Source organism: Phasianus colchicus, chromosome 40, assembly GCF_987193195.1.
Source record: "Phasianus colchicus chromosome 40, bPhaCol1.hap1.1, whole genome shotgun sequence".
NCBI lineage: Eukaryota > Metazoa > Chordata > Aves > Galliformes > Phasianidae > Phasianus > Phasianus colchicus.
In genome coordinates, this window is record NC_143475.1 from 613,679 (window position 1) to 632,233 (window position 18,555).

The window sequence follows — 18,555 nt, forward strand, 5'->3', positions numbered from 1 at the left end:
AAATGGGGGTGGGGGACTTTTAATGGGATTTGGGGATCCCCAATGTAGTTTGGGGACCCTTCATGGGATTTAGGGACCCTCGTTGGGATTTGGGGACACCAATAGGGTTTGGGGACCTCCACTGGGGGTTGGGGAACTTTAATGGGATTTGGGACCCCCAAGGGGGTTTGAGGACCCCAGTGGGATTGGGGACCCCTTAATGGGATTTGGGGATACCAATAGGGTTTGGGAACCTCCAATGGGGGTTGGGGACCTTTAATGGGATTTGGGGACCCCCGTTGGGATTTTGGGACACCCAGGGGAACCTGCGTACACCAATAGGGTTTGGGGACCTCCAGTGGGGGTTGGGGACCTTTAATGGGATTTGGGGACCCCCAGTGGGATTTTGGCACCCCTTAATGGGATTTGGGGATACCAATAGGATTTGGGGACACCAAATGGGGGTTTGAGGACCCTTAATGGGATTTGGGGACCCCCGTTGGGATTTGGGGACACCCAGGGGAACCTGCGTACACCAATAGGGTTTGGGGACCTCCAGTGGGGGTTGGGGGCCTTTAATGGGATTTGGGGACCCCCAAGGGGATTTGGGAACACCCAATAGGATTTGGGACTCCTAATGGGATTTGGGGGTCCCCGAATGGTGTTGGGGATCTCCAATGTGATTTGGGGACCCTTAATGGGATTTAGGGACCCTCGTTGGGATTTGGGGACACCAATAGGGTTTGGGGACCTCCAAAGGGGGTTGGGGACCTTTAATGGGATTTGGGGATCCCCAATGTAGTTTGGGGACCCTTAATGGGATTTGGGGATACCAATAGGGTTTGGGGACACCAAATGGGGGTGGGGGACTTTTAATGGGATTTGGGGATCCCCAATGTAGTTTGGGGACCCTTCATGGGATTTAGGGACCCTCGTTGGGATTTGGGGACACCAATAGGGTTTGGGGACCTCCAAAGGGGGTTGGGGACCTTTAATGGGATTTGGGGATCCCCAATGTAGTTTGGGGACCCTTAATGGGATTTGGGGATACCAACAGGGTTTGGGGACACCAAATGGGGGTGGGGGACTTTTAATGGGATTTGGGGATCCCCAATGTAGTTTGGGGACCCTTCATGGGATTTAGGGACCCTCGTTGGGATTTGGGGACACCAATAGGGTTTGGGGACCTCCACTGGGGGTTGGGGAACTTTAATGGGATTTGGGACCCCCAAGGGGGTTTGAGGACCCCAGTGGGATTGGGGACCCCTTAATGGGATTTGGGGATACCAATAGGGTTTGGGAACCTCCAATGGGGGTTGGGGACCTTTAATGGGATTTGGGGACCCCCGTTGGGATTTTGGGACACCCAGGGGAACCTGCGTACACCAATAGGGTTTGGGGACCTCCAGTGGGGGTTGGGGACCTTTAATGGGATTTGGGGACCCCCAGTGGGATTTTGGCACCCCTTAATGGGATTTGGGGATACCAATAGGATTTGGGGACACCAAATGGGGGTTTGAGGACCCTTAATGGGATTTGGGGACCCCCGTTGGGATTTGGGGACACCCAGGGGAACCTGCGTACACCAATAGGGTTTGGGGACCTCCAGTGGGGGTTGGGGGCCTTTAATGGGATTTGGGGACCCCCAAGGGGATTTGGGAACACCCAATAGGATTTGGGACTCCTAATGGGATTTGGGGGTCCCTGAATGGTGTTGGGGATCTCCAATGTGATTTGGGGACCCTTAATGGGATTTAGGGACCCTCGTTGGGATTTGGGGACACCAATAGGGTTTGGGGACCTCCAATGGGGGTTGGGGACCTTTAATGGGATTTGGGGATCCCCAGTGGGATTTTGGGACCTCTTAATGGGATTTGGGGATACCAATAGGGTTTGGGGACACCAAATGGGCGTGGGGGACCCTTAATGGGATTTGGGGACCCCCGTTGGGATTTGGGGACACCCAGGGGAACCTGCGTACACCAATAGGGTTTGGGGACCTCCAGTGGGGGTTGGGGGCCTTTAATGGGATTTGGGGACCCCCAAGGGGATTTGGGAACACCCAATAGGATTTGGGACTCCTAATGGGATTTGGGGGTCCCCGAATGGTGTTGGGGATCTCCAATGTGATTTGGGGACCCTTAATGGGATTTAGGGACCCTCGTTGGGATTTGGGGACACCAATAGGGTTTGGGGACCTCCAAAGGGGGTTGGGGACCTTTAATGGGATTTGGGGATCCCCAGTGGGATTTTGGGACCTCTTAATGGGATTTGGGGATACCAATAGGGTTTGGGGACACCAAATGGGGGTGGGGGACCCTTAATGGGATTTGGGGTCCCACCTTGGCTGGGCCGCAGCACGATGATGTAATCGGGGGTCCCGCATTCCTGAGCCTTTCGGAACTCAGCCTCGCTATGGGGGGACACAGCTGGGACCCCTCCCCTACAAATGTCCCCTTCTCCCCCCCAACCCCTCCCCAGATTCTGCCCCCAGCCCCCAATGTCCTCTCAACCCCCCCCATAAGGTCCCCTTCCCCCCCATAAGGTCCCCTTCTGCCCCATAAAATCCCCCTTTCCCCCATAATGGCTGCACCTCCATCATATCCCACCCTCCCATATTGTCCATCCCATAATGTCCCCTCCCCCATATTGTCCCCTCCCCCATATTGTCCCCTCCCCCTCATATTGTCCCCTCCCCTAATGTCCCCTCCCCTCATATTGTCCCCTCCCCCATAAAATCCACCCACTCCCCCATATTGTCCCCAACCCCCATATTGTCCCCTCCCCCATATTGTCTCCCCCATATTGTCACCTCCCCCATATTGTCCCCTCCCCCATATTGTCACCTCCCCCCCCATATTGTCCCCTCCCCCACAATGCCCCCCCCATATTGTCCCCTCACCCCCATAATGTCCCCCCCAATTATGTCCCCTCCCCCATAATGTCCCCTCCCCCATATTGTCACCTCCCCTCCCCCATAATGCCCCCCCCATACTGTCCCCTCCCCCATAATGTCCCCCCCATATTGTCCCCTCCCCCCATATTGTCCTCTCCCCCCATATTGTCCCCACACTCATAATGGCCCCTCCCCAATATTGTCCCCACCCCCATAATGTCCCCCCCATATTGTCCCCTTCCCCCCATAATGTCCCCTCCCCAATATTGTCCCCTCCCCCCCAACAGTGTCACCTCCCCCATAATGTCCCCTCCCCCATATTGCCCCCTTCCCCCCATAATGTCCCCTCCCCCATTATGTCCCCTCCCCCATAATGTCCCCTCCCCAATATTGTCCCCTCCCCCCCCACAATGTCACCTCCCCCATAATGTCCCCTCCCCCATAATGTCCCCTCCCCCATATTGTCCCCTTCCCCCCATAATGTCCCCTCCCCCATATTGTCACCTCCCCCATAATGTCCCCTCCCCCATATTGTCCCCTCCCCCATATTGTCCCCTCCCCCATATTGTCACCTCCCCTCCCCCATAATGCCCCCCCTACTGTCCCCTCCCCCATAATGTCCCCCCCATATTGTCCCCTCCCCCCATAATGTCCCCCCCATATTGTCCCCTCCCCCATAATGTCCCCTCCCCCATAATGTCCCCTCCCCCCATAATGTCACCTCCCCAGCCCAAATTGTCACCTCCCCCCCCCCCAGTTTTGTCACCTCCCCACCAGGCGCTGTCGGGTCGCTCCCAGGTGGAGGCGGAGGCGACTGCTGAAACCTGAGGGGACATTTGGGGACAGTTGGGGACACTGGGGGACACTGGGGACACTGGGGGATATTGGGGACATTGGGGGACACTGGGGACACTGGGGACAATGGGGGCATTGGATACATTGGGGACATTGGGTGGCATTTAGGGACAATGGGAACATTGGGGACATTAGGGACAGTTGGGGACATTGGGGGACATTGGGGACTTTGGGGACTTTGGGGACAATGGGGGACATTGGAGACATTGGGTGGCATTTAGGGACATTGGGGGACATTGGGGGACAATGGGTGACATAGGGGACATTGGAGACACTGGGGACATTGGGGATATTGGGGGACATTGGGGGACAATGAGGACATTGGGGACATTGGGGACAGCTGGGGACATTGGGGACATGGGGACATTGGGTGGCATTTAGGGACATTGGGGGACATTGGGGGATATTGGGGACATTGGGGACATTGGGCGACATTGGGGACTTTGGGGACATTGGGGACAATGGAGACATTGGGGACATTGGGGGACATTGGGGACTTTGGGGACAATGGGGGACATTGGGGACATTGGGGGATATTGGGGACATGGGGGACATTGGGGACGTTGGGGGACATTGGGGGACATTGGGGGACATTGGGGACATTGGGGATATTTGGGGGACACTGGGGACATTGGAGACATTGGGGACATTGTGACATTGGGGGACAATGGGGACATTGGGGACATTGGGGACAATGGGGACATTGGGGACATTGAGTGGCATTTAGGGACATTGGGGGACATTGGGGGACATTGGGGACACTGGGGACATTAGGGACAGTTGGGGACATTGGGGATATTGGGGGCATTGGGAGACATTGGGGATACTGGGGACACTGGGGGACATTGGGGACATTGGGTGGCATTTAGGGACATTGGGGGACATTGGGGACATTGGGATGACAGTGGGGTGACATTGGGGTGACAGTGGGGTGACATTGGGTGCCACTGACCAGGCAGTAGAGGCTCTTGGGGGTTGACCTCTTCGGGGCTGGGGACGGTGAGCGTGAGGTCCCCCGTTTTTGGGGTCGGGGTTTTGGGGTCTGTGGGACCCCGTAAAACCCCGCTGAAACCCCGCAAGGCCCCACTGAGAGCCAGGCGGAGTCGGGGTCGGTTCAAGGTGGGGAAACACAGCGAGCGGACGGCCGCCATGTTGGCACCCAAGTGGGCCACCATCAGCAGCAGCACCAGGAGCCACGTCAGCCTGTTGGCATCCAGAGAAACCCACGTGACCTTCCAGGACCCAAAAGATCCCACCTGACCTTCCAGGACCCCACAGGACACACGTGACCTTCCAGGACTCAAAAGGTCCCACCTGACCTTCCAGGACCCCACAGGACCCACGTGACCTTCCAGGACCCAACAGGATCCACCTGACCTTCCAGGACCGCAGAGAACCCACGTGACCTTCCAGGACCCAACAGGATCCACCTGACCTTCCAGGACCGCAGAGAACCCACGTGACCTTCCAGGACCCAACAGGATCCACCTGACCTTCCAGGACCCCAGAGAACCCACGTGACCTTCCAGGACCCAAAAGGTCCCACCTGACCTTCCAGGACCCCACAGGACCCACGTAACCTTCCAGGACCCAACAGGACACACGTGACCTTCCAGGACCCAACAGGACACACGTGACCTTCCAGGACCCCACAGGACACACATGACCTTCCAGGACCAAACAGGATCCATCTGACCTTCCAGGACCCCGTAGGACCCACATGACCTTCCAGGACACCACAGGACCCACGTAACCTTCCAGGACCCCACAGGATCCATCTGACCTTCCAGGACCCCACAGGACACACGTGACCTTCCAGGACCCCACAGGACTCACGTGACCTTCCAAGACCCAAAAGGTCCCACCTGACCTTCCAGGACCCGACAGGACCCACGTAACCTTCCAGGACCCAAAAGGTCCCACCTGACCTTCCAGGACCCCACAGGACACACGTGACCTTCCAGGACCCAAAAGGTCCCTCCTGACCTTCCAGGACCGCAGAGAACCCACGTGACCTTCCAGGACCACACAGGACCCACATGACCTTCCAGGACCCAACAGGACCCACATGACCTTCCAGGACCCCACAGGACCCACGTGACCTTCCAGGACCCAACAGGATCCACCTGACCTTCCAGGACCGCAGAGAACCCTCATGACCTTCTAGGACCCCACAGGACCCACATAACCTTCCAGGACCCAACAGGACCCACGTAACCTTCCAGGACCCAACAGGATCCACCTGACCTTCCAGGACCCCACAGGACACACGTGACCTTCCAGGACCCAACAGGACACACGTGAACTTCCAGGACCAAACAGGACACACGTGACCTTCCAGGACCCCACAGGACCCACGTAACCTTCCAGGATCCAAAAGGTCCCACCTGACCTTCCAGGACCCCACAGGACACAAGTGACCTTCCAGGACCCAAAAGGTCCCTCCTGACCTTCCAGGACCGCAGAGAACCCTCATGACCTCCCAGGACCCCACAGGACCCATGTGACCTTCCAGGACCCAAAAGGTCCCTCCTGACCTTGCAGGACCCCACAGGACACACGTGACCTTCCAGGACCCAAAAGGTCCCACCTGACCTTCCAGGACCCCAGAGGGTCCCCCTGATTGGCCACCCCTATGGTCAATCCAGTCCTCTGCCCTCTGATTGGCCACCAACCACAACTAAGCCCCACCCCTCATCCATCTCCATCGTTCGCGTGGCTCCGCCTCTTTTTCATCCCTCCCTTCTGATTGGCCAAACCCATAGTAAAGCCCCGCCCATTTTCCCAGCCCGACCCTCTTATTGGCCACACCATGCTAAAGCCCCGCCCCCTTTCCGTCTCTGCCCTCTGATTGGCCGCACAGCAGCTAAGCCCCACCCCTCACCCAGCTCCACACAGTCCAAAGCCACGGCCAAGCCCCGCCCCTCCGCTCAGCCCTGCCCTCCGATTGGACACCTACACAGCTAAACCCCGCCCCTTCCCTGAGCCCTGCCCTCTGATTGGCTCACCACGGCTGCCCCTCCAGCACCGGCAACAGCAGCAGCGCCAACAGCAACCCCAGCGCGTTCACCACCGTCTCCTGCCCAGTATAAACCAGTATAAACCAGTATAAACCAGTACAAACCAGAACACACCAGTACAGACCAGTATAAACCAGTATAGACCAGTATAAAAGAGTACAGACCAGCACAGACCAGCAGAGACCAGTCCCTTCTCGTCCCCCCCAGTACATCCCAGTATATCCCAGTATATCCCAGTTCCCTCCCAGTCCCTCCCAGTCCATCCCAGTCCCTCCCATTCCTTCCCAGTATATCCCAGTCCCTCCCAGTTCCATTCCACTAGCCCCCAATCCATCCCAGTCCCTCCCAATCTCTCCCATTCCTTCCCAGTCCCTTCCTGGTCTCTCCCAGTTCCATCCCACTCCCTCCCAGTATATCCCAGTCCCCCCCATTCCCCTCCCATTCCTTCCCAGTATGTCCCAGTCACTCCCAGTTCCATTCCACTCCCTCCCAGTCCATCCCAGTCCCCTTCCAGTCCATCCCAGTCCCTCCCAGTTCCATTCCATTCCCTCCCAGTCCCTCCCAGTCCATCCCAGTCTCTCCCAATCCCTCCCAGTTCCATCCCACTCCCTCCCAGTATATCCCAGTTCTCTCCCAATATATCCCAGTCCATCCCACTCCCTCCCAGTTCCATCGCACACCCTCCCAGTCCATCCCAGTCCCTCCCAGTTCCATCCCCCTCCCTCCCAGTCCATCCCAGACCCTCCCAGTCCATCCCAATCCCTCCCAGTTCCATCCCAGACCCTCCCAGTACATCCCAGTTCTCTTCAAGTCCATCCCAGTCCCCTCCCAGTTTCATCCCAGTCCCTCCCAGTACATCCCAGTTCCCTCCCAGTCCATCCCAGTTCCTCCCAATCCCTCCCATTCCTTCCCAGTCCCTTCCCAGTCCCTCCCAGTTCCATCCCAGTCCCTCCCAGTCCATCCCAATCCCTGCCATTCCTTCCCAGTCCCCTCCCAGTATATCCCAGTTCCCTCCCAGTTTCATCCCATTCCCTCCCAGTCCCTCCCAATCCCTCCCATTCCTTCCCAGTCCCTTCCCAGTCCCTCCCAGTCCATCCCAATCCCTCCCAGTACATCCCAGTTACCTCCCAGTCCATCCCAGTTCCTCCCAATCCCTCCCATTCCTTCCCAGTCCCCCCCAGTATATCCCAGTTCCCTTCCAGTCCCTCCCAGTTCCCTCCCAGTCAATCCCAGTTACTCCCATTCCTTCCCAGTCCCATCCCAGTCCATCCCAGTCCCTTCCAGTATATCCCAGTTCCCTTCCAGTCCCTCCCAGTCCATCCCATTCCTTCCCAGTCCCATTCCAGTCCATCCCAGTCCCTCCCAGTTCCATCCCAGTCCCTCCCAGTCCATCCCAGTCCCTCCCAGTCACTCCCATTCCTTCCCAGTCCCATTCCAGTCCATCCCAGTCCCTCCCAGTTCCATCCCAGTCCCTCCCAGTCCATCCCAGTCCCTCCCAGTCTCTCCCATTCCTTCCCAGTCCCATTCCAGTCCATCCCAGTCCCTCCCAGTTCCATCCCAGTCCCTCCCAGTCCATCCCAGTCCCTCCCAGTCCCTCCCATTCCTTCCCAGTCCCATTCCAGTCCATCCCAGTCCCTCCCAGTTCCATCCCAGTCCCTCCCAGTCCATCCTAGTCCCTCCCAGTCTCTCCCATTCCTTCCCAGTCCCATTCCAGTCCATCCCAGTCCCTCCCAGTTCCATCCCAGTCCCTCCCAGTCCATCCCAGTCCCTCCCAGTTCCATCCCAGTCCCTCCCAGTCCATCCCAGTCCCTCCCAGTCACTCCCATTCCTTCCCAGTCCCATTCCAGTCCATCCCAGTCCCTCCCAGTTCCATCCCAGTCCCTCCCAGTCCATCCCAGTCCCTCCCAGTCTCTCCCATTCCTTCCCAGTCCCATTCCAGTCCATCCCAGTCCCTCCCAGTTCCATCCCAGTCCCTCCCAGTCCATCCCAGTCCCTCCCAGTCCCTCCCATTCCTTCCCAGTCCCATTCCAGTCCATCCCAGTCCCTCCCAGTTCCATCCCAGTCCCTCCCAGTCCATCCTAGTCCCTCCCAGTCTCTCCCATTCCTTCCCAGTCCCATTCCAGTCCATCCCAGTCCCTCCCAGTTCCATCCCAGTCCCTCCCAGTCCATCCCAGTCCCTCCCAGTCCCTCCCATTCCTTCCCAGTCCCATTCCAGTCCATCCCAGTCCCTCCCAGTTCCATCCCAGTCCCTCCCAGTCCATCCCATTCCTTCCCAGTCCCATTCCAGTCCATCCCAGTCCCTCCCAGTTCCATCCCAGTCCCTCCCAGTCCATCCCAGTCCCTCCCAGTCACTCCCATTCCTTCCCAGTCCCATTCCAGTCCATCCCAGTCCCTCCCAGTTCCATCCCAGTCCCTCCCAGTCCATCCCATTCCTTCCCAGTCCCATTCCAGTCCATCCCAGTCCCTCCCAGTTCCATCCCAGTCCCTCCCAGTCCATCCCAGTCCCTCCCAGTTCCATCCCACTCCCTCCCAGTCCATCCCAGTCCTTCCCAGTCCATCCCAGTCCCTCCCAGTTCCATCCCACTCCCTCCCAGTCCATCCCAGTCCTTCCCAGTTCCATCCCAGTCCCTCCCAGTTCCATCCCAGTCCCTCCCAGTCCATCCCATTCCTTCCCAGTCCCATTCCAGTCCATCCCAGTCCCTCCCAGTTCCATCCCAGTCCCTCCCAGTCCATCCCATTCCTTCCCAGTCCCATTCCAGTCCATCCCAGTCCCTCCCAGTTCCATCCCACTCCCTCCCAGTCCATCCCAGTCCTTCCCAGTTCCATCCCACTCCCTCCCAGTCCATCCCAGTCCCTCCCATTCCTTCCCAGTCCCATTCCAGTCCATCCCAGTCCCTCCCCGTTCCATCCCAGTCCCTCCCATTCTTTCCCAGTCCCATTCCAGTCCCTCCCAGTTCCATCCCAGTCCCTCCCAGTCCCTCCCAGTTCCTCCCAGTCCCTCCCATTAACCTGACTGCCATCCTTGGCCGCCACCTCGGCCGCGTTGTCCCTCCTGGCCTGATGAACAGCAATGGCCGCCCTGGTGGCACCGCCTGCCACCCCCACCACGCTCTGAAGGGGGGGGGGGGGATTGGGGGGGACATCAGGGTCACCCCCCCATAATGTCACCCCCCCATTGTGTCCCCCCCCATAGTGTCAGCATCCCCCATATTGTCCCCCCCAATAGTGTCCCCCCCCATAATGTCCCCCCCCCCCAAAGTGCCACCCTCATCGTGTCACCCCCCCCATAACGTCACCCCCCCAATGGTGTCCCCTCCCCCATAGTGTCCCCCCCCATACTGCCACCCCCATATTGTCCCCCCCCATAGTGTCACCCCCCCCATATGGCCACCATACCCCATATTGCCACCCCCAGTGTCCCCCCCATATTGTCACCACCCTCCATAATGTCACCCCCCCATTGTGTCCCCCCCCATAGTGCCACCCCCATAATGTCACCCCCCAGTGTCTCTCCCCCCATAGTGTCACCATCTTCCATATTGTCCCCCCAATGGTGTCCCCTCCCCCATAGTGTCACCCCCATAGTGTCACCCCCCATAATGCCACCTTCATAGTGCCACCCCCATAGTGTCCCCTCCCCCATAATGTCCCCCCATAGTGCCACCCCCCCATAATGCCACCATCCCCCAAAAGTTCCCTCCCCATAGTGACCCCCCCAATAGTGCCACCCCCATAATGTCACCCCCCCCATAATGTCACCCCCCCATAATGACACCACCCCTCATAATGTCACCCTCCATAATGTCACCCCCCCATTGTGTCCCCCCCCATACTGTCACCATCCCCCATATTGTCCCCCCCAATAGTGTCCCGCCCCATAATGTCCCCCCCCCATAGTGCCACCCTCATCGTGTCACCCCCCCCATAACGTCACCCCCCCAATGGTGTCCCCTCCCCCATAGTGTCCCCCCCCATACTGCCACCCCCATATTGTCCCCCCCCATAGTGTCACCCCCCCCAAATGGCCACCATACCCCATATTGCCACCCCCAGTGTCCCCCCCATATTGTCACCACCTCCCATAATGTCACCCCCCCATTGTGTCCCCCCCCATAGTGCCACCCCCCATAATGTCACCCCCCCAGTGTCTCTCCCCCCATACTGTCACCATCCCCCATATTGTCCCCCCCAATAGTGTCCCCTCCCCCATAATGTCTCCCCCCCCATAGTGTCACCCCCCCATATTGTCACCATCCCCCATAATGTCCCCCTCCATAGTGCCACCCCCCCATTGTGTCCCCCCCCATAGTGTCACCCCCCCATAGCGTCCCCCCCATAATGTCCCCCCCATCGTGTCCCCCCCCATAGTGCCACCCCCCCACATTGTCACCATCCCCCAAAAGTTCCGCCCCCATAGTGTCCCCCCCCCACAATGTCAACCCCCATATTGTCACCATCCCCCATAATGTCCCCCCCCATACTGTCACCATCCCCCATAGTGTCCCCCCCCATAGTGTCACCCCCCCATAATGTCCCCCCCCATATTGCCACCATCCCCCATAGCGCCACCCCACCCCCCCCCCCCGGTGCCACAACCCCGTATGACGTCACCGCAAGGATGTCACCAGCCCCCATGACGTCACCCCATGACGTCACCACCCCCCCACCACGATCACATCACACCCCGTCATGATGTCACACCCCCCCATGACGTCACACACCCCTATGACGTCACACACAGATCCCCCTCTGACGTCACACACACACACCTATGACATCACACAGCCCCCCGTGACGTCACACACCCCCTATGACGCCACCCCCCATGATGTCACACCCCCCTATGACGTCACAATCTCCCCTTATGATGTCACACACCCCCCACGACGTCTCACCCCCCATGACGTCAAGCCCCCTACGATGTCACACACCCTATGATGTCACAACCCCCCTATGATGTCACAGACGCCCCCATGACGTCACACCCCCATGACATCACCCTCCCCCTATGACATCACACCTCCCCATGCTGTCACACCCCATGACGTCACACACCCTCCCCCTATGACGTCACGCCCCCATGACATCACCCTCGCCCTATGACATCACCCCCCATGACATCTCACCCCCCCTATGACGTCACACCCCCTATGACATCACACAGCCTCCCTCCATGACATCACACCCCCTATGATGTCACACCCCCTACGACGTCACACCCTCCCGTTATGACGTCACACCCCCGTGACGTCCCCCCCTATGACGTCACACTCCCTATGACGTCACACCCCCTATGACATCACACCCCTGAAAACGCCACACCCTCCCCCCTATGACGTCACACCATGACGTCACACCCCCTTATGTCACACACCCCCGTGACGTCACACCCTCCCCCTCTGACGTCACACACCCCTATGACGTCACAGCCTCCCCCTATGACGTCACCTCTTCTCCTACGACATCGCAAAGCTTCCAATGATGCCACACACCCCCATGACGTCACACCCCCCCTATGACATCACACCCTCCCTGTACGACACCACACCCTCCCCCTATGACGTCACGCCATGACGTCACACCGCCACGTCACACCCCCTATGACGTCACACACAGATCCCCTCTGACGTCACACACACACCTATGACATCACACAGCCCCCCGTGACGTCACACACCCCCTATGACGCCACCCCCCATGATGTCACACCCCCCTATGACGTCACAATCTCCCCTTATGATGTCACACACCCCCCACGACGTCACACCGCCACGACGTCACACCCCCTATGACGTCACACCCCTACAACGTCACACCCCCACGACGTCACACCTCCCCCCTCCAACGTCACACAACCCTATGACGTCACACCCCCCCATGACGTCACACCCCCCACCTCCCCTCCCCCACCCTATGACGTCACCCCCCCCTTTGATGACGTCACCCACCCTCGCCGCCGCCGCCGCCCCCAGCAGAACGATGGCGGCTGCGGGCCAAGCGGGGGCCGTCAGCTCCAGCAGCAGCGCCGCGTCGTTGATGACGTCAGCAGCCAACCTGAAGGGGGGGGGATGACGTCATCGTCGTCATGACGTCATCGTTGTCGTGACGTCATCACCCCCCCACACAGACACCCACCCTCCCCCCCCCACGAGGGACCCCCAACAGCAGCGCTGCGTTGTTGATGACGTCAGCAGCCCACCTGAAGGGAGGGGGAGGGGGGCGTGACATCATTGTCATCGTGACGTCATCGTTGTCGTGACATCATCGTCGCCGTGACGTCATCACCCCCCCACCCCCCCACGGACCCCTCCTCCCCCGAGGGACCCCCACCAGCAGCGCCGCGTCGTTGATGACGTCAGCAGCCAACCTGGTTGGTTGGGGGGTGACGTCATCGTCGTCGTGACGTCATCGTTGTCGTGACGTCATCGTCGCCGTGACGTCATCACCCCCCCACACAGACACCCCCCCTCCCCCCCCCACGAGGGACCCCCAACAGCAGCGCCGCGTCGTTGATGACGTCAGCAGCCAACCTGAAGGGGGGGGAGGGGGGCGTGACATCATTGTCATCGTGACGTCATCGTTGTCGTGACATCATCGTCGCCGTGACGTCATCACCCCCCCCCACAGACACCCACCCTCCCCCCCCCCCGAGGGACCCCCAACAGCAGCGCCGCGTCGTTGATGACGTCAGCAGCCAACCTGGTTGGTTGGGGGGGTGACGTCATCGTTGTCGTGACGTCATCGTTGTCGTGACGTCATCGTTGTCGTGACGTCATCGTCGCCGTGACGTCATCACCCCCCCCCCCCCCCCACAGACACCCCCACCTCCCCCCCCCCACGAGGGACCCCCAACAGCAGCGCCGCGTCGTTGATGACGTCAGCAGCCAACCTGGTTGGTTGGGGGGGTGACATCATCGTCATCATGACATCATCGTTGTCGTGACGTCATCGTTGTCGTGACGTCATCGTCGCCGTGACGTCATCACCCCCCCCACACCCCCACAGAGATCCCCCCCCCCGAGGGACCCCCACCAGCAGCGCCACGTCGTTGATGACGTCAGCAGCCAACCTGGTTGGGGGGGGTGACTTCATCGTCGTCGTGACGTCATCGTTGTCGTGACGTCATCGTTGTCGTGACGTCATCGTCGCCGTGACGTCACCCCCCCCCCCCCCCCAGGGACCCTGCTGACGGCGCTTCTCACCTCCACTGCTTGGCCTCGCAGTCCAGGGCGCTCCTGCGTGGGAAAGGGGGGGGACCAGTAAGGACCAGTATGGACCAGTATGAACCAGTATGAACGATATAAGCCAGTATGGACCGGGATAAACCAGTATAAAACGAGTATAAACCAGTAAGGACCAGTACGAAACGGTAGAAACAATATATACCACTATGGACCAGTTTAAACCAGTATAAACCAGTATGGACCAGTATAAACCAGTATAAACCAGTAAGGACCAGTATGAATCAGTATGAACAATGCAAGCCAGTATAAACTAGTATAAACCAGCATAAACCAGCATAAACCAGTATAAACCAGTAAGGACCAGTATGAACCAGTATAAACAATATAAACCAGTATGGACTACTATAAACCAGTATGGACCAGTAAGGACCAGTATGAACCAGTATGAACAATATATTCCACTATGGACCAGTATAAACCAGTATAAACCAGTAAGGACCAGTAAGGACCAGTTAAAACCAGATAGGACCAATATGGCCCAGTATAAACCAGTATGGCCCACTACAAGCCAGTATGACCCAGTATAAACCAGTATGGACCAGTATAGGCCAATATGACCCAGTATAAACCAGTATGGACCAGTACACGCCACTATGGCCCAGTATGGCCCAGTATAAACCAGTATGGCCCAGTATAGGCCAGTATGACCCAGTATAAACCAGTATGGACCAGTACATGCCAATATGGCCCAGTATGGCCCAGAATGTCCCAGTATAAACCAGTATGGCCCGGTATAGGCCAGTATGACCCAGTATAAACCAGTATGGACCAGTACATGCCAATATGGCCCAGTATGGCCCAGAATGTCCCAGTATAAACCAGTATGGCCCGGTATAGGCCAGTATGACCCAGTATAAACCAGTATGGACCAGTACACGCCAGTATGGCCCGGTATATCCCAGTATAAACCAGTATGAACCAGTATGGCCCAGTATGACCCAGTATAAACCAGTATGGCCCAGTACAGGCCACTATGGCCCAGTATGGCCCAGTATGTCCCAGTATGAACCAGTATGAACCAGTATAGGCCAGTATGACCCAGTATAAACCAGTATGGACCAGTACATGCCAATATGGCCCAGTATGGCCCAGAATGTCCCAGCATAAGCCAGTATGGCCCAGTACACGCCAGTATGGCCCGGTATATCCCAGTATAAACCAGTATGGCCCAGTATAGGCCAGTATGACCCAGTATAAGCCAGTATGGCCCAGTACACGCCAGTATGGCCCGGTATATTCCAGTATGTCCCAGTATAAACCAGTATGGATCAGTACACGCCAGTATGGCCCAGTATAGGCCAGTATAAACCAGTATGGCCCAGTACAGACCAGTATGGCCCAGTATGTCCCAGTATAAACCAGTATAAACCAGTATGGACCAGTACTCACCCCTGCATTGAGGCGAAGGCGATCCGCGTCACCATCCCAACTCCGTCTGGGGGGGCAGCGATTTTGGGGTGAAAAGTGGGGATTTTGGGGAGAAAATGGGAAAATTTAGGGTGGAAAAGGGAAATTTGGAGGTGGGAAAGGGAAATTTTGGGGTGAAAAATGGGGATTTGGGGGAGAAAATGGGAAAATTCGGGGGTGAAAATGGGAATTCTTGGGGTGAAAATGGAAAAAGGTGTGAAAAATGGGGAATTGGTGAAAATGGGAAAATTTGGGGTGAAAAATGGGGATTTTGGGGTGGAAAAGGGAAATTTGGAGGTGGGAAAGGGAAATTTTGGGGTGGAAAATGGGGAATTCTGGAGTGGGAAAGGGACAATTTGGGATCAAAAATGGGGATTTTGGGGTGAGAAATGGAGATTTTGGGGTGGAAAAGGGAAATTTTGGGGTGGAATACGGAAATTATGGAGGTGAAAAATGGGGATTTTGGGGTGGAAATGGGGAATTTTGGGGTGAAAAATGGGGATTTGGGGATGGAAAAGGGAAATTTTGGGGCGGAAAATGGGGAATTTTGGAGTGGGAAAATGAATTTTGGGGTGGAAAAGGGACAATTTGGGATCAAAAATGGGGATTTTGGGGTGAGAAATGGGGATTTTGGGGTGGAAAAGGGAAATCTTGGGATGAAAAATGGGGATTTTGGGGTGAGAAATGCGGATTTTGGGATGGAAAAGGGTAATTTTGGAGTGAAAAATGGGGATTTTGGGGTGAAAATGGGAAACTTTGGGGTGGAAAATGGAAATTATGAAGGTGAAAAATTAGGATTTTAGGGTGGAAATGGGAAACATTGGGCTGAAAAATGGGGATTTGGGGATGGAAAAGGGAAATTTTGGAGTGGATAATGGGGAATTTTGGAGTGGGAAAGTGAATTTTGGGGTGGAAAAGGGACAATTTGGGATAAAAAATGAGGATTTTGGGGTGGAAATGGGAAAATTTGGAGGTGAAAAATGGGAAATTTTGGCGTGAAAACTGGGGATTTGGGGGACAAAATCAGAAATTTTAGGGTAGGAAAGTGGATTTTTGGGGTGAAAAATGGGAAATTTCAGAGTGAAAAATGGGGACTTTGGGGTGAAAATGGGAAATTTTGGGGCAACAAATTGAAAATGGGGTGAAAAAATGGGGATTTTAGGGTGAAAAAGGGAAATTTTGGAGCGAAAAACGAGGATTTTGGGGAGAAAATGGGAAATTTTGGAGTGAAAAATGGGGATTTTGGGGTGAGAATGGGAAATTTGGGAATAGAAAAGTGAATTTTGGGGGTGAAAAATGGGAAATTTCTGGGTGAAAAATTGGGATTTTGGGGTGAAAAAGGGAAATTTCAGTGTGAAAAATGGGGATTTTGGGGTGAGAATGGGAAATTTGGGGATGGGAAAGTGAATTTTTGGGGTGAAAAATGGGAAATTTCGGAGTGGAAAATGGGGATTTTGGGGAGAAAATGGGAAATTTTGGGGCAACAAATTGAAAATGGGGTGAAAAAATGGGGATTTTGGGGTGAAAAAGGGAAATTTTGGAGCGAAAAACGAGGATTTTGGGGAGAAAATGGGAAATTTTGGAGTGAAAAATGGGGATTTTGGGGTGAGAATGGGAAATTTGGGAATAGAAAAGTGAATTTTGGGGGTGAAAAATGGGAAATTTCGGAGTGAAAAATTGGGATTTTGGGGTGAAAAAGGGAAATTTCAGTGTGAAAAATGGGGATTTGGGGATGAAAAATGGGGATTTTGGGGTGAGAATGGGAAATTTGGGGATGGGAAAGTGAATTTTTGGGGTGAAAAATGGGAAATTTCCGGGTGAAAAATGAGGATTTTGGGGAGAAAATGGGAAATTTGAGAATAGGAAAGTGAATTTTTGGGGGTGAAAAGTGGGAAATTTCAGAGATGGAAAAATGGAAATTTGGGGTCAACAATGAGGATTTGGGGGACAAAATCGGTGGGGTTTTTTTGTTGTGGTTTTTTTTTTGGAAGGGAAGGGTTGGGGTTTTTGAGGTCAAGAGGGATTTTTGGGGTGAAAAAGGGCAGTTTTGGGTCTGACCACGCAGCAGCCAGGTGACGGTGGCTCCGGTGGGGGTGGCAGCGACGTCCCCAACGCCGACGGCTTCAAACACAGCGCGGGTGGCAACGATCCCAGACAGGGAGCTGCACAGGGCCTGCACCAGTAGAAACCAGTATGGACCAGTAGAAACCAGTATGGGCCAGCAGAAACCAGTATGGACCGGTATGGACCAGTACGGAGCAGTACAGACCATTATAGATCAATACGGACCAGTATGGAGCAGTACGACCAGTACAGACCAGTATGGATCAATACAGACCAGTATGGACCAATACAATGCACTACGGACCAGTAGGGACCAATATGGAGCAGTACAGACCAGTATGGATCAATACGGACCAGTACAGACCAGTATGGACCAGTATGGACCAATACAGACCACTATGGACCAGTAGGGACCAGTACAGAGCAGTACAGACCAGTATGGATCAATACAGATCAGTACAGACCAGTATGGACCAGTATGGACCAATACAGAGCACTACGGACCAGTAGGGACCAGTACGGAGCAGTACAGACCAGTACGGACCAGTACGGAGCAGTACGGACCAGTACGGACCAGTATGGAGCAGTACAGACCAGTATGATCAATACAAACCAGTATGGATGAATACGCAGCACTATGGACCAGTATGGACCAGTACGGGCCAGTATGGACCAGTATGGGTCAGTATGGACCAGTACAAACCGATACAAACCAATACGGACCAGTATGGACCAGTACGGAGCAGTAAGGACCAGTATGGACCAGTAAAGACCAGTACAGACCTATATGGACCAGTACAGATCCATATGGACCAGTATGGACCAGTGCAGACCTGTATGAAGCACTATGGACCAGTACAAACCCATATGGACCAGTATAAACCAGACTGGACCAGTATAGACCAGCATAGACCAGTATAGGCCAATAAGGACCAGTATGGCCCAGTATGAACCAGTATGGACCAGTATGGAACAGTATGGAGCAGTGTGGACCAGTGTAGACCAGTATATCCCAGTCCCTCCCAGTTCCCCTCACAGTCCCTCCCAGTATATCCCAGTCCCTCCCAGTTCCCCTCCCAGTCCCTCCCAG

At 56.0% G+C, this 18,555-nt stretch overlaps 1 protein-coding gene across 2 annotated transcripts in view; it reads right to left on the minus strand.

Annotated features, from left to right (window-relative positions):
* Positions 1-18,555, minus strand: part of RUSF1 (RUS family member 1) — a 36,304-nt gene that overhangs the window by 13,897 nt on the left and 3,852 nt on the right. Inside the window, exons 4-12 of one of the 2 annotated variants that reach the window (XM_090130449.1) lie at positions 17,460-17,574; positions 15,384-15,429; positions 13,953-13,985; positions 12,699-12,804; positions 9,760-9,861; positions 6,739-6,809; positions 4,683-4,933; positions 3,642-3,699; positions 2,322-2,392 (exon numbers count right to left, since the gene is read on the minus strand). In XM_090130449.1, coding sequence (XP_089986575.1) covers positions 2,322-2,392; positions 3,642-3,699; positions 4,683-4,933; positions 6,739-6,809; positions 9,760-9,861; positions 12,699-12,804; positions 13,953-13,985; positions 15,384-15,429; positions 17,460-17,574 — 853 coding nt within the window. Of the gene's footprint in view, positions 1-2,321; positions 2,393-3,641; positions 3,700-4,682; positions 4,934-6,738; positions 8,141-9,759; positions 9,862-12,698; positions 12,805-13,952; positions 13,986-15,383; positions 15,430-17,459; positions 17,575-18,555 lie in introns of those variants that run through there. The other variant, XM_090130448.1, reaches the window with a different exon arrangement.